Here is a 15740-nt window from a genome sequence, read left to right as displayed (position 1 = left end):
GGGTTTGATCCTGGATCTGGGAAGATCTCACATGCCTCGGAACAACTAAGCCCGAGCACCACAACTACTGAGTTTGTGTTCTAGAGCCTGGAAGCCCACAGCTCCTGAGCCCAAGTACTGCAGTTCCTGAAACCTGCACCCTGTGGAGCCCATGCTCTGGAACAAGAGAAACCACCACAATGAGAAACCCTCAAACTGCAGTGAAGAGTAGCCCCCGCTCTCTGTGACTAGAGAAAAACCCATGCAGCAGTGAAGACCCAGCACGGTCAAAAATAAATAAATAAAATTATTTAAAAAAAAATTAAATGTGGATCTACATAGGAAACCTTTCTATGGAAAAGCCACATAAAGAAAGAGAAGCTGCCCAGTGCAGTTTTAATAACTTGAGGTAAAGTTCTTTTTCATTCTTCTTACTAGAGTCTTATGCAGTCATTGGTAGGCTGACTTAATGTCCTCTTTGAAAATTTAGTGGCATTAGGACTTCTCTGGTGGTCCAGTGGCTAAGACTCTGCTCAACCCGGGTTTGACCTCTGGTCAGAGAACTAGATCCCACATGCTGCAACTAAATATTCTGTGTGCCACAACTAAGATCGAAGATCCCAAGTGCCACATCTAAGACCTGGTGCAGCCAGATAAATAAATAATATTTTTAAAGACTTAATGGCATTGCTTTTAATTTCATTTGTGCATCATTATAAGCAGTGATATATTCGTATTGATTACTTAAGTTGGCTATATTTTACTGAAGGGCTTCCCAGGTGGCTCAATGGTAAAGAATCTGCCTGCCAATGCAAGAGACATGGGTTCCATCGATGGGCTGAGAAGATCCCCTGGAGAAGGAAATGGCAACCCACTCCAGTATTCTTGCCAAGGAAATCCTGTGGACTGGACAGAGGAGCCTGGCGGGCCCCAGTCCATGGGGTCATAAGAGTTGGACATGACTTAGTGACTAAACCACCAACTACTATCGCATTTTACTGGACTGAGAACTTGTGTGAAAAAAGAATTATTTCTAGAGATCTGACATTTTAACTTGTGCAGTTGCTTGAAAACAAAAATCTACAATAGCAGTGTAATGATTTTACTTTCCTTTGCAAAGTTTTTCTTTTAATGATATTTTAATGCACCAAAGACTGTCGAAGCCAACCGCTCACGGGTTAAGGTCTGACCCTCCATGGAGGTGTGAATAGGTGCGCTCTTTCTGTTCCTCCTCACTCCTCTCTTCTCTCTCACCTTCTCTCTCTTCCTCTCATTTTTCCATCTGGGTAGATCATTAATAGCTTGCCTTTCCCCTCTGCCAGGGCTCATTAGTTGCTGGTAGAGGTGGTTGTTTGAGGGAGATACTCTTGCTGGAGCCTCTAGGAAGCCCAGAGTCACCTTTGGGAGTAAGAAGTGTGGGGAGCAGGGGTGGGAGGCAGGAACATCAGTTTTGGCCTCCTCACTTCTGAGTTGCGCCCAAGCTCAGTGGTGGAATTCAGCCTGGGGAGGGTGTTGAATCTCACCTGCGTCGTCCCAGGATTAGGCATCCAGCTAGGAGATGAGTTTCTGCTTTTGAGCATTTCGTGAGTCTTATTCACCACGGGCTTGGGCAAGGACCACAGTCCTTGTATCCCAGGTGACCAGCCATCTGATCGATTCCGAAACACCAGCAGTGGTTCCTGAGCCCAGGGGACTGGCTCTTTATTAACTTGTTTCCCTCCTGTTATGAATTCTCAAAATATGGCGGTCTCTTTAATGTTCAAGACAAGTTTATTCAGTCTAATGTGAAGCAATGTGAATATAGTTAATAACACTGTATTGTATACTTGACATAAGTATACCTTTTACTAAAAAGGTAAAACTAAATGTTCTTACCACAAAAACAAAACGAAGGGACTTCCCTGGTGGTCCAGTGGATAAGACTTTGAATTCCTGATGCAGGGGGCCTGTGTTCAATCTCTGGTTGGGGAACTAGATCCTGCATGCCAAAACTAAAACCTGGCACAGTAAAATAAATAAATAAAATTTTAAAAAAGAAAATGGTAACTATGTGAGGTGATGGATATGTTAACTAGTTTAATTGTGGCAATGATTTCAGTGTACACACCTTAAATATGTACACTTTTTGTCAATTATACCTCAGTAAAGATGTGGCAGGAGTAATGTATCCAGTTTTCGTTTGTCTAAACTAAATATAAAATTGCATTTAGAGAAAACTATCTTTTCCTTTTATTATTGATCAGAGCTTCAGCTCTGCTAACCGTAGGGCCATATTCTCTTCCCTTTGGTAATGGCCATTTTAACTTTGCTTCTGAACCTGAGATCAGAATAATCTCAACCATAGGTAGTATACATGTATGTCAATTTTTGGCAAAAAGTTTTAAAATTAATTTAATTTTAAAATCAATGCACATATACTGAATTTTAAAAGCACTTAAATAATTTCCATAAAGTTTAAAATTATGGTTGCTAAGCTACGGGAGTTGGGAAGGGGCTCACAGTGAAGTGTAGCTGTTCTGAATTCCAACTTTCAAACTCCAAGTTTCCTTCTGCCCTCTTGCTCGTCTTTTACTCTGCAGCCTCTGGGCAGCACATGGTGTCTACCTTTGGCCAGATCCCCTTTTGTATACACCTAAATTCTGTTTCTTCCCTTCTGCATCAGTTTCTGCTCTTTCGTTCCCTTTCCATATTCCAAAATGTTGCCATCTTTTGACAGCAAGGGTCCCTGCACTGGTTTTCTAAGTTCTTTTTTAAAAAGAGAAGCTGAGGAGCTTGAGGAAGGAATGAGTTGTAGGGGCTCTTGAGAAAGGAGGGTGTTCAGTTTGCCTTGTGTTCTTTTTAAAGTTCATCCTCACTACAGATTGAAACCTACATTCGGAAATAGAGCTCCAGTTTGGGATCTTTAAGAACGCAGCCACAGAGGGAGGTAGTTACCTGTCCTGAGGAATAAGCACAGGACAATTTGTGCTTCTGTGCGGCAGCTGAGTGAGTTGAAGATGATGGGTGTTAGGTGATGGCTTCTGTCTTAGTGGTCCTTGGGCTAATTATCTTGAAGAGCATCACTGGAGGCTGCTGCAGCCACCCCAGTCCCCACTAGGGGCAGAGGAAGATAGAAGTGTCAGCAATCAAAGGGTCTACAAGAATGAATGATCAGGGGAGAAAAAATAAGCTGGTGGAGAGGAAAGGGGGTGTTGGATGTGCTGGATAATTTCCATAAAAAAAAACACATTTTTTTTTTTTTTGGCCACATCCTGTAGCATGTGGGGTCTTAGTTCCCCTATCAGGGATCGAGTCTATGTCTCCTGCATTGGAAGGTGGAGTCTTAACCATCAGGGAAGTCCCATTCTGGATAATTTCCATTTGCCTTTCTAGGTCCCCTTACCCCCAGTTCCACTTCTTTTTGCTCTGGGAGGTTGACCTGTATGGACCACGTGTGCATAATATGGGTTATATCAGTGACCCCCTTGTAGTCTGGCTTCTAGTTGGGTTCAGCCGATGGGACATCCGCAGGAGATCAGAGGGAATAGGGAGGGTGAGGTGGAGATATTTATTCCTCTGACTTCCTGCCTGTACAGTCATCACATGGGCTGTGTTCCTAAACCAAAGGTCCTAGCTTAGCTTCTGTCAGGTGCTCTGAGCTCCCTGTCTGTCCCTGGATCCTTCAGGCCTGGGTGTGACAGCACTCCCTACTTGTCCCCAGAGCTATTGCACTGTCCCTTAATGTTTCTCTGCACCCTGCCCACAGCGCCCTGGAGTTGTCTACTTTAGGCATATCATCTGTTTCCTGCAGGACCTTGGCTGGGGCATCTGCAAAACAGCCAGATACTGGGACACGCTGAATAAGTGCTAATTCCAGCGGTCGCAGAAATAATTTTCATGACCAACTCCTGGCAGGACCCTGCACATGAATTTGTGCTAGTCAGAGTGATCAGCATAGACTTGCTCAGAACGATTTATTTTTCCAGATGGTCAGAGTTTTCAGCAGTAGACAAAACTGGCCTTGCATTGTTTGTTAGTTTTTCATGTATGTAAATTATATATTTTCTTTTGGAAAGGTGCTTTTTGTTTTGGGCGTGTTGCTTAGGCTGTTGTTTAGTCACTAAGTCGTGTCTGACTCTTTTGGACCCCATGGACTGGAGCCCGCCAGGCTCCTCTGTCCATGGGATTCTCCAAGCAAGAATACTGGAGTGGATTGCCATTTCCTTCTCCAGGGATCTTCTTGATTGTCATTAAATGAATAAATTAATGCCATAAGGCCACACTAGTTTTTATACACCATCTAGGGAGGCTCTGTGCCTGGAGGGTGAAACTTAGACAGTCCTGGGTTCTAACTTTTTTTCTCATTTGGCTAGTTTTGTGCGCTTGAGAAATTTTTTCAACTTCAAGGGACCTGAGTATCAGTACTTACTGATACTTAAAGTGTTGTATGAGGATTAAATGAGGTAGTGTATAGAAAAGCTTGGGCTTCCCAGGTGGCACTAGTGATAAAGAATTGCCCTGCCAATGCAGAAGACAGAACAGCTGCTGGTTCAATCCCTGGGTCAGGAAGATCCCCTGGAGAAGGGGCAACCCACTCCAGTATTCTTGCCTGGAGAATCCCATGAACAGAGGAGCCTATACAGTCCATGGGGTCACAAAGAGTTGGATACAACTGAAGCAACTTAGCACATATAGAAAAGCTTAATTGCCCCTGTGCCTGGTACATAATAAATACTCTCTAAACAGTAGTTATTATTAAAAACTCTCATTAATTTTGGGTTCTGTGAATGAAAACTATAAAGTTTCCAGCCTGTGCATTGTTGCTGTTTGCACATGTTCTGTGCCTGGGAAGCTTTTGAAGCTTAAATTCTGGTCCATTGTTAACCTAAATCCTCCAGTTTGATGACGGTTCAGGGTGTGGCAAGATCCCAGCCAAGTGAAATTGGACAGCTGGCATTCCGAGGGTGGTTTTTTGTTTCCCCTGGAGATAGAGGGTGGAGATGTAGAGCCACTTGGGCACAAAGCTGATCATGCGCTTTTGTCCTCTGGCTTGTTAGCCAGAACTGGACATTTGCTTTCTGTTCACTGACCTTGGAGAAAAGAAGGCAGTAAAATGGACTATAAAGCTAGGAGGAGAAAGGGAAGGAGGGGACAGATCTGACAAAGCTGCCCTGATGGGTGGTGAGGTGGACTGTGCTGCTCTCCCAAGCTGATCATTGGGGAAAATGAGAAAAAGGTAGAAGTAATTTACCAAAGAAGGGCAGCACATCCTAGTGAGGTGAATTCCAACAGTTCTTAAGGTTTATTACACAAGCACAGTTGTCCCTCAGTATCCCACGGGGGTCAGGTTCTAGGACCCCTTTGGATACCAAAAGCCTCAGATGCTCAAGTCCTTTATATAAAATGGTGTAGTATTTGCATGTAACCAAGGCACTCCTGTAAACTTTAAATCATCTCTAGATTACTTCTAATACCTAACACAATGCAAATGCTATGTAAATGGTTGCCAGTGTTCAACAAATTCAAGTTTTTGCTTTTTGGAACTTTCAGAAGTGAAAAAAAATATTTTCAATTTCCAGTTGGTTGAATCCATAAAGTGAAAATTGAGGATACAGAGGGCTGACTGTATTCCATGATCATTTTGAAATTGAGAGAATTAAAGAGAAGATACATTAAGCCACTTGAAATCTTGTACTCATAGATTACTATAGATAGTATTTTCATGTTTCACCTTGTGGATTTTTCATATGCATCTATATAAGTAAATTCAAAATGGGATTATTTTATATGTGGCTCTATAACCTGCTCTTTTCTCTTCACGTGTATGTTCTTCTGTGCCAATGAATAAAATCTTAAAAAACTTTTCATTGATGTATAATTAACATGTAGCATTATATTAGTTTTAGGTAAACAACATGATTTTATATTCATATATATTGCAAAATGATCACCACACTAAGAGTTAATATCCATTACCATGCATAGTTATAAAATTTTTTTTCTTATGATAGCTCGTAGGATTTTACTTTCTTAGCAACTTTTAATAATGCAATACAGTATTGTTAGCTATAGTCACCATTAACTATATTCACTATACAGTATTTTAACTGTAGTTATGTATTGTAATGCTATATATTATATAATTATAGCAGATATCTTTTATTTTTAAATGACCATAGAGAATTTATTATATGTCTTTGTCTTATATACAACCAGTGCCATACTCTTGGACTTCTAAGTTATTTCTAGCATTTTATTATTATAAACCAAGCTCTGTATTCTTTTCTTTTTTTTGTAGTTATTTTCTTAAACACAGTGTCTAAAACCCTGTGGGTGTCTCTGTCAGTTTATAAGGTACTTGTAGGCAAAGTCCATGCCTTGGAATTTTTTATATTCCTCAAAGCCCCTAGTAAAGTCTCCTTATTGGCACCCCCTTGTTGCTGCTAAGTTTGGCATTAAAGAGGATGAGAACTTGGATTGTAGCCATGATTCCATTATTTATTTTCCTGCTTCAGGCCATCACCAGTTAGCCTTTAAAACACATTTATTAGTGACTTAAAGATTACTTCAGACTTTCTGTCACCTGCAATAATTATGTATAGTAATATTGGCATAATCCTGGGGTTTTCAGAGCCCTTTTCACATTCCTGTATTATACAGATCTTGTGATGGCTATTATTGTCACTCACATTTTGCAGTGGAAGAAACTGAGGTTAAGAGAGTTCAAGTGCCCTTCATGCTACGCCACACTGCATCTTTGTTTAATTTAGTGACTTAGAAGAAAAGAAAGGCAAATTAGTAACAGAAACAAAATCAGGAATCTAGAAAATAGACTGGTGGTTGCCAAGGGGAAGGGGGTGGGACAGGGTAGGAGTGGGAGTTTGGAATTAGCAGATGTAAACCGGTGTATACATAGGATGGATAAACAACAAGGGCCTACTGTATAGTACAGGGACCTAGCTTCACTATCCTGTGATAAACCATAATGGAAAATAAAAATGAAAAAGAATATATATCCACATACATATATACATATATATGAGCTTCCCAGGTAGCTCAGTGGTAAAGAATCTGCCTGCCACTGCAGGAGACACAGAAGATGCGGATTCGATCCCTTGGTCGGGAAGATCCTCTGCAGTAGGAAATGGCAACCTACTCCAGTATTCTTGCCTGGAAAATTCCACAGGCAAAATTCCAGGAGCCTGACAGGATGTAGTCCATGGAATCTCAAAGAGTCGGACATGACTGAGTGACTGAGCATGTGTGTATAACTAAGTCACTTTGGTGTACAGAAGTAATTAACACAGCATTGTAATTCAACTCTGCTTCAATAAAAATAAATTTGAAAAAGAAAGTTAGTATTAATTTGCACATTGGTATCTGTGATGTTGCTCTTAGGTACCAATTGCATAGAAATGGAGTAAGCGATTCTTTTTTTAATGGAAGAATTGGTAAGCTATTTTGCAACAAATTTGACATATATATTATTTAAGCCATAATATTTTGAGAATGATCTTTATTTGCTTTACACAGCAGTAAAAATGATGTACATTGTGTGTGTGCAAGCTCAATCACTAAGTCATGTCCAACTCTTTTGTAACCCCCCTGGATTATAGTTCATCCGGCTCCTCCATCCATGTAATTTTTCAGGCAAGAATACTGGAGTGGGTTGCCATTTCCTACTCTCTATTTTTTTTCCAGAGACTTATGCCGATGCTTAACTGACTAGATTTGCTGGCAATATTCAAGGTAGTTTAAAAATCCCAACCCTGCAAGTACTGTCCAGTGAAGACATTGCCTGCATCAGAATAGATATGTGGGTTTGTTGTTTTGCAGGGACCTCACTGTGTCCATGGGTACTTTTTTACAGGTTGGCTTCACTAAGATTGGCTTATTTATACTCTTCTTCTCTCTCCTTCCCCTTTGGGTCTCCAGCTATGACAGAGACTCCACTTTCAACGTGTTCGTGGGAAAAGGACAGCTGATAGCAGGGATGGATCAAGCTCTGGTCGGGATGTGTGTAAATGAGAGGCGGTTTGTGAAGATCCCTCCAAAGCTGGCCTATGGAAGTGACGGCGTTTGTAAGTGTTTGTTCTGTACTTGTGAAAACATTTGCCAAAACAACCAGAACATTTGCTGGCTCTTCAGTCAGGCAGAATAGAGAGTCTTTTGAAGCTTCAGGTAGTGGAAAATGAGAAGCAGTAAACACTCACACACGGCTGAAATTTCATCTGAAGTTGATTTATTCTAGATATGAAAGAAGTGTTATTAACACAGGTATACTGAATGTTATTCTTGTTGAGAGGAAATTTTTGTTTTTCCTCTTTTATTTAAGTTTCACTGGGAGGGAGTTCTCTGATGGCCTAGTGGTTAGAATACTGGACTTTGACTGCTGTGGTCCGGGTTAAATCCCTCCTTGGGGGACTGAGATCCTACAACCTGCAGGGTATGGCCAAAAAAAAATTTTTTTTTTTTTTCATTTGGAGGGAACATCACTCATTCTGGAATCGTATACGACCTCTTGAGCCCTTCTGGCTTCCATTCACCTTGGCAGCATCCTCGGTGTTTCTTTGAAAGGCAGCAGCTTCTCAGTGTGAGCTCTCTTTATTTTCTAGCTGGTGTGATCCCCCCAGATTCAGTGCTTCATTTTGATGTACTTCTGATGGATATTTGGAATTCGGAAGATCAGGTTCAGATTCACACTTACTTCAAGCCTCCCACTTGCCCTCGGACCATCCAGGTATCTGATTTTGTAAGATACCACTACAATGGAACATTCTTGGATGGGACACTGTTTGATTCGAGGTACGTCCTGCCATTTGTACTAGTATCATTGAAATGTCCCTTAGTTCCTTCTGTCTCATCCACTTTTTATGGCCATGGAGAAACCAGAAAGGGAACTTGTTCCCAAGTGCTCTGTGATTGGGAACAAAGGTGCATACCTGCATTTTCTCCAGGGATGGGTATGAATCCATTGGTCAGCTGAGTTTGAGGTAACAAAAACCCTTTGAAAGATGAGTTAGAAATGCCCTCGTGGTATGGAACTTCTCCCTTTTCTCATTGGTTTTCAGTCACAATCGCATGAAAACATATGACACCTATGTGGGAATTGGCTGGCTGATTCCTGGAATGGATAAAGGGCTGTTGGGGATGTGTGTGGGAGAAAAACGCATCATCACCATTCCTCCTTTTCTGGCCTATGGAGAAGATGGAGACGGTAAGTTCTTCCCATTCTTCAAGCTACTCTCATCTGTCTTTATTCCTTTTGCAGTGGTTGGTTTAACTTACCAGGTGAAACCCACCAGAACTTTTGGTCTAGACTTGCAGTGTCCAGTAGGGTAGCCACCAGCTATATTTAGCTATTTACATTTAAATTAAGTTAAATAAAAATTTAAATTCTGTACCTTGGTCATACTGCCACAGTTCAGGTACTTAAAAGCCACTTGTTGTCAAGGGCTACTGTATTGGACAGGCAGATACGGAGCACTCCCATCACCGCAGAAGTTCTGGTGGACACTGCTAGTCTAGGTCAACTGCTGACTGATGGTTAAGATGCAGAAATCTTCATCTATTCACGGTCATTTTTGTTCTTAAGTAAGCCGTCTGTCATTGCCTCAGAATCTGTAAGCTTAGGCACCAACCTCTCCAGCCTATGTTTTCCCTTCTGTGAAATTAGATTTGAACCAGGTAGTCAAAAGGTTGTAGCCATCAAGGTAGAAATTCAGCATATGCTGCCAGAATTGTCATTTTTTTTTCACTGATTTGTACCTCCTTAATGGGTTTTACCTGAGGCATTAGCTCCATGTGAATAAATGCAAAGTACTGATATAATTTTAGAGGATACATTAATTTGGATTAGTGTTCAGTTTGTAGTTTCACTGTGGAGGCAAATGGTAAACTGTTTACTGGCTGATAGATAGAATTTCTTAGTTACTCATGTTTGAATTTCAGGCACATTTAATTTAATCACACTGACAAGCTGACACAACAATGAGACCTTCAGGCATTTAAACAAGCTGATATATTTAGTTAAGAATAGAAATGAGGCATTCCCTGGATGTCCAATGGTTAGGGCTTCAAGCCTCCACTGTAGCAGGCATGGGTTCCATCCCTGATCAGGGAACTAAGATTCCACAAGCCTCCGAGCAGTGTGGCCAGGAAAAAAAAAAAAGAAAGAAACGAAAATGTGATGCTATTTAAGGAGTTTACTGATAGTGGTACCCAAGTTCTAATAACCCCCTAATATAATATTTTCCAAGCTATGTTTCCTGGCCCTAGGTCTGTATACACAGCAGGAGAGGTGTGCCTTCTTTCCTGTTGACTTCTACTTTTGGTACTTAGGATCTGCAGGAAGTTCCTTTATTTTTTTTTTTGCTGGTCACAAAACATGTGATTTTTTTTTCCCCCAATTATGTATATTAGTTGGAGGCTAATTACTTTACGATATTGTAGTGGTTTTTGCCATAGGAAGTTTCTTTAAAAACCTTCTAAAAGAAAAATATAGCAGCTTGAAAACAGCTACCATAAATATATCTTAATTCTCCCCTCCTCAAGATATGTTATTATCTTATTGATACTCAAATTGTGTCATCCTTGACTAGTAGAAGTTTGTTCCCCTTGACTCTCAAATCCTTTTGTCTTCATCCACATGTATACGAATTACCAGATAAAATGAGATGCCTAGCCTGATGTGAGGAATATTATTCATTTATTTTAAACAATTACTAATTAAATATTTAAAATAAATAGTTTATTTAAAATAGTTATTTTTAAATGCTTTATACTTTGACATTCTGCTCAGCTATCCAGGCATAAATTTAAGTAGGTGAATTGTATGGGAATTAAATCTCAATAAAGTTGTAAAGGTCAGTTTTCATTCCAATCCCAAAGAAAGGCAAAGCCAAAGAATGCTCAAACTACCGCACAATTGCACTCATCTCTCATGCTAACAAAGTAATGCTCAAAACTCTCTAAGCCAGGCTTCAACAATATGTGAACCGTGAACTTCCTGTGTTCAAGCTGGATTTAGAAAAGGCAGAGGCACCAGAGATCAAATTACCAACATTCGCTGGATCATCAAAAAAGTAAGAGAGTTCCAGAAAGACATCTACTTCTGTTTTATTGACTATGCCAAAGCCTTTGACTCTGTAGATTACAACAAACTGGAAAATTCTGAAATAGATGGGAATACCAGACCACCTGACCTGCCTCCTGAGAAATCTGTATGCAGGTCAGGAAGCAACAGTTAGAATTGGACATGGAACAACAGACTGGTCTAAATTGGGAAAGGATTACGTCAAGGCTGTATATTGTCACCCTGCTTACTTAACTTATATGCAGAGTAATCATGAGAAATGCTGGAATGGATGAAGCACAAGCTGGAATCAGGATTGCCAGGAGAAATATCAATAACCTCAGATATGCAGATGACACCACCCTTATGGCAGAAAGCAAAGAAGAATTAAAGAGTCTCTTGATGAAAGTGAAAGAGGAGAGTGAAAAAGTTGGCTTAAAGCTTAACATTCAGAAAACTAAGATCATGGCATCTGGTCCCATCACTTCATGACAAAAAGATGGGGAAACAATGGAAACAGTGACCAACTTTATTTTTTGGGCTCCAAAATCACTGCAGATGGTGACAGCAGCCATGAAATTAAAAGACACTTGCTCTTTGAAAGAAAAGTTATGATCAACCTAGCTGCTACTGCTGCTAAATCGCTTCAGTTGTGTCTGACCTAGACAGAATGTTAAAAAGCAGAGACATTACTTTACCAACAAAGGTCCAGCTAGTCAAAGCTATGGTTTTCCCAGTAGTCATGTATGGATGTGAGAGTTGGACTATAAAGAAAGCTGAGCGCCAAAGAATTGATGCTTTTGAACTGTGGTGTTGGAGAAGACTCTTGAGAGTCCCTTGGACAGCAAGGATATCCAACCAGTCCATCCTAAAGGAAATCAGTCCTGAATATTCATTGGAAGGAGTGATGTTGACGCTGAAACCCCAATACTTTGGCCACCTGATTCAAAGAACTGACTTGTTGGAAAAGACCCTGATGCTGGAAAATATTGAAGGTGGGAGGAAAAGGGGATGACAGCAGATGAGATGGTTGGATGGCATCACCAACTCAATGCACATGAGTTTGAGTAAACTCCGGGAGTTGATGATGGATAGGGAGGCCTGGTGTGCTGCAGTCCATGGGGTTGCAAAGAGTTGGACACGATTGAGCGACTGAACTGAACTGAAAGTTGTTATAAAAAAGCAAACATTCAGGTAGTACCTTATAATGCTAGAAAAATTTAAACACCAGGGCTTCCCTGGTGGCTCAGATGGTAAAGAATCTGCCTGCAATGTAGGTTTGATCCCTGGGTAGGAAAATCCCCTGGAGAAGGAAATGGCAACCCACTCCAGTATTCTTGCCTGGAAAACTCCATGGACAGAGGAGCCTGGCGGGCTGCAGTCCATGGGGTCGCAAAGAGTCAAACATGACTGAACGATGAACATTTTCACTTCACTTTCAGGGTTAAGTGAAACTTTAAGGGGTTCTGTTTTCTATTGAATTAAAAGATACTGAAAAGTACAAAAGATTAACATTCTACACACACCCTCCCATACCCACACCTGGGATTCCAAAGGGATTGATCACACCTGGCATTCCAAAGGCCAACTTGGCAGCCCACTTTGAGCAAACTTCACCATTCTTCTGAAGGGAAGGAGATGGGGGAATGATTCTGCAACAGAGACAGCTGAAGGAGCACATGCTTGGGATGCCCAGTGGTTCACTTGCCCAGGCCTTCTCCTTTTATGGCATAACAAATGGCAAGTAAGAGTGTTGACGGAGGTGGTTTGTCAGGTAACTAACTTCCTTTTATCCCAGAGTCCTGGGTTTAGAGTTAGGTATTGGTGGATGTTGAGCCTCTGCAAGAAGAGCTAGTGCCCAATAATCTCTTCATGTGGATTATGCCGTTGCACATTTTCAGTAAATCCTCACTGTCAGGAATATCCAAGAGAAGCAGTAGCACCCTGAAATGAGATAGACATGATTTGAGGACTATTTCTATTTTGGATTGTGGGTGGCATTTTCCTTTTCCCCTCTTAGCTAACTTTAGTTTTGTTTGTATGTTGTTTTGGATGCATTTAAAGGAGTGAATTTTTGCCTCTTTAAAAAATTGGCTGCGAGTTCCCAGACAGAGAACAGACTTGTGGTTGCCAAGGTGGAGGGCGGTGGGAAAGGAATGGATTGGGAGTTTGGAATTAGCAGATGGAAACTACTGTGTATGAAATGAAGGGGCAACATGGTTCTACTGTATAGAACAAGGAACTACAGTCAATGTCCTGTAGTAAACCATAATGGAAAAGAATATGAAAAAGAATATATGTATGACTGAATCACTTTGCTATACAGCAAAAATTAACACATTATAAAACAACTATACGTCAATAAAATAAATTTTTTCAAAATTGACTGTGAGTTCCGAAGAACAAGTCTATGTAGTGTTCTCCAGAACCATATCTGAGCTTTGGAATGTCTGTGATTTGCATCTGTACACAAACAGAAGCCCACGAAGGTATGTATTTGGGTTTGCATGTGGGTGCATAACCACCCACCTAGAGCCTCGATTTGCAAGCACAAGCATAGAAAATGTGGTCACAGTGGTCTCCATGTCATTAATATCGGTTTGCTCCTGTTTCTGAGGAAGTCAGGCTTCAAATTATACCTGTCAGCCCATGGTTGGACACCGTAGTGAGACAGAATGTTCCATGTTTCACCCAAGACGTGAAAAAACATTTATTTTCCTGGCTTGAAAACTTCAAGGAATGTGTAACACCAATGTGGTGGGTGTTGAATTGTAGTTACAGTACTTCCTAAATCTTGTGTCCCGATTTCATCATCTTACTTCATTCCACTCTAGGGAAAGACATTCCTGGTCAGGCATCTCTGGTGTTTGACGTTGCGTTATTGGACCTCCATAACCCTAAGGATGGCATTTCCATTGAGAATAAAGTAGTGCCTGAAAACTGTGAGCGGCGAAGTCAAAGCGGGGACTTTCTCAGGTATCATTACAACGGCACGCTCCTGGACGGCACCTTCTTTGATTCCAGGTGAGCAAACAGGGTCCTTCACCGACCAGAACATCTATTAACTGCAGTTTGCAGCTGGCAGGACCATGATCTGTATACTTGTCAGTGCTGATCTGGAGTTAGTATTTTCATCTTCAGTATAGATTTGTATTGTGTGATACTGAATTCCTTCAAGGGTGTTAGAACAGTCTCCCCTGGCTCTGTAGGAGATGGGGTCTGCAGGAAAGCAGGAGGGCTCATGCTCAGACTCCCACCACCCCTGTAGACTGTGCTCAACAATCCAAGTACAAACCCAGGTCTGGAGTCTGAGACGGGAAGTGACTGGAAGGGAAGTCCAGGCCGTAGGATGGAAAGAGAATAGACCTGGTATCAAGAGACCTGGATTCCAGGCCCTGTATGTGGCACATTAAAGCATTTAACCTCTCTGATCTTCAGTTTTTCCCCTGTTGTTAGCTCCTTTCTCAAAGAGAAAGAGAGAAGGTAGGTGGAAGTGCTTTGCAAACTTTGATGACTTATCTGCTGCAGGAACTGTTTGGTTGCATTATGCTCCCATCCTGATACTAATTAGGAGGTTAATTACTGAACCTGTCATTAGTCAGTTTTGTATTGTTTATCAAGCTTAGCTTGCAGTCTTGATCAGGCAACAGGCATTTGGTTTGTGTTGTCTGGAAAACATTCCTTTAGCTTCCTATAGAGCAAACAAGTAGTGACATCAGTCTTCCTGTCTCTCTGAGGTAAGAGACTTCCTGTTTAATTAGTCATCCAGAAACATTACAGAAGAATTTTTATATGGTGTAATTTTATTTGCATAATTCATTTTTCCTGCTTCTAGGATCCCCTCTTTTAAATTTTTTATTTGATTTTTTTGAAAAAGGCAATAGTTACATTGTTCAAAATTAAAATAAAATATGCATTAAGATATGTTGTATTAATCATCCCTGCCAACCTTACATCCCCCTCTCCACAAGCCACTTAGAGTTAATCACTTTTATTAATAAGTTTCTTTTCTTATTCTTCAAATGTGTGGATTTTTTTCTAATGCAGATATAATCAAATACAATTGTTATATTATTAATATCTTCTCACTTTATAGAATATAGCATTTAGAATACTATATGCGTACATATATAACATTATGTATTACATATCCATACATAACATAATGCTATGTACTATATGCACTATTCTGCCCCTTGCTTTTTTTCACTTTGGGACTATTTCCATATTAATGCATCGAGAGAACTCATTTTTTGTCTGCAGTGAATTGGGTGAACATACCATATTTATTTAACCATTCCCCACTGATGACATTGAGTTGTTTTTATTCTTTTTCTATAAAAAAAAAAATTCAGTGTGTGTGTATGTGTGTGCACATGTGTGTGATTAGTCACATATGAGCTTGATTCTGTCTTTTATTCCCTGGAATTATATTTCTAGTTGAAAGGCCATTTTCCTAGTAGATACCAGATTTCTTCGCTTATTAATGGAGCCACAGTTTTCTTAGGTTTCAAACAGATTTCCATTTTAGTATACTGGGATCTAACTCATCCTAAGAACTAAGTAATATTCCATTATCAAGATTTGCCTTAATTTAGTAATCAATCCTCAATGTTTTCTACCTTTTGATGTCCTAAGTAGAGCTGCAGTACTTACTTTTGCAGTAAAATCTTAAATAATATAATTGTTTCCTTAGGATAAATGTCTA

General features: G+C 40.5%; 1 protein-coding gene across 1 annotated transcript in view; it reads left to right on the top strand.

Annotated features, from left to right (window-relative positions):
• FKBP9 (FKBP prolyl isomerase 9) overlaps positions 1-15740 on the top strand; it is a 42587-nt gene that overhangs the window by 6068 nt on the left and 20779 nt on the right. Inside the window, exons 2-5 of the mRNA XM_043873476.1 lie at positions 7894-8039; positions 8574-8763; positions 9030-9175; positions 13867-14056. Coding sequence (XP_043729411.1) covers positions 7894-8039; positions 8574-8763; positions 9030-9175; positions 13867-14056 — 672 coding nt within the window. The remainder of the gene's footprint in view (positions 1-7893; positions 8040-8573; positions 8764-9029; positions 9176-13866; positions 14057-15740) is intronic.

The sequence above is a fragment of the Cervus elaphus genome, chromosome 18, assembly GCF_910594005.1.
Source record: "Cervus elaphus chromosome 18, mCerEla1.1, whole genome shotgun sequence".
Classification (NCBI taxonomy): domain Eukaryota; kingdom Metazoa; phylum Chordata; class Mammalia; order Artiodactyla; family Cervidae; genus Cervus; species Cervus elaphus.
This window is presented reverse-complemented; position numbering and strand designations above follow the sequence as displayed.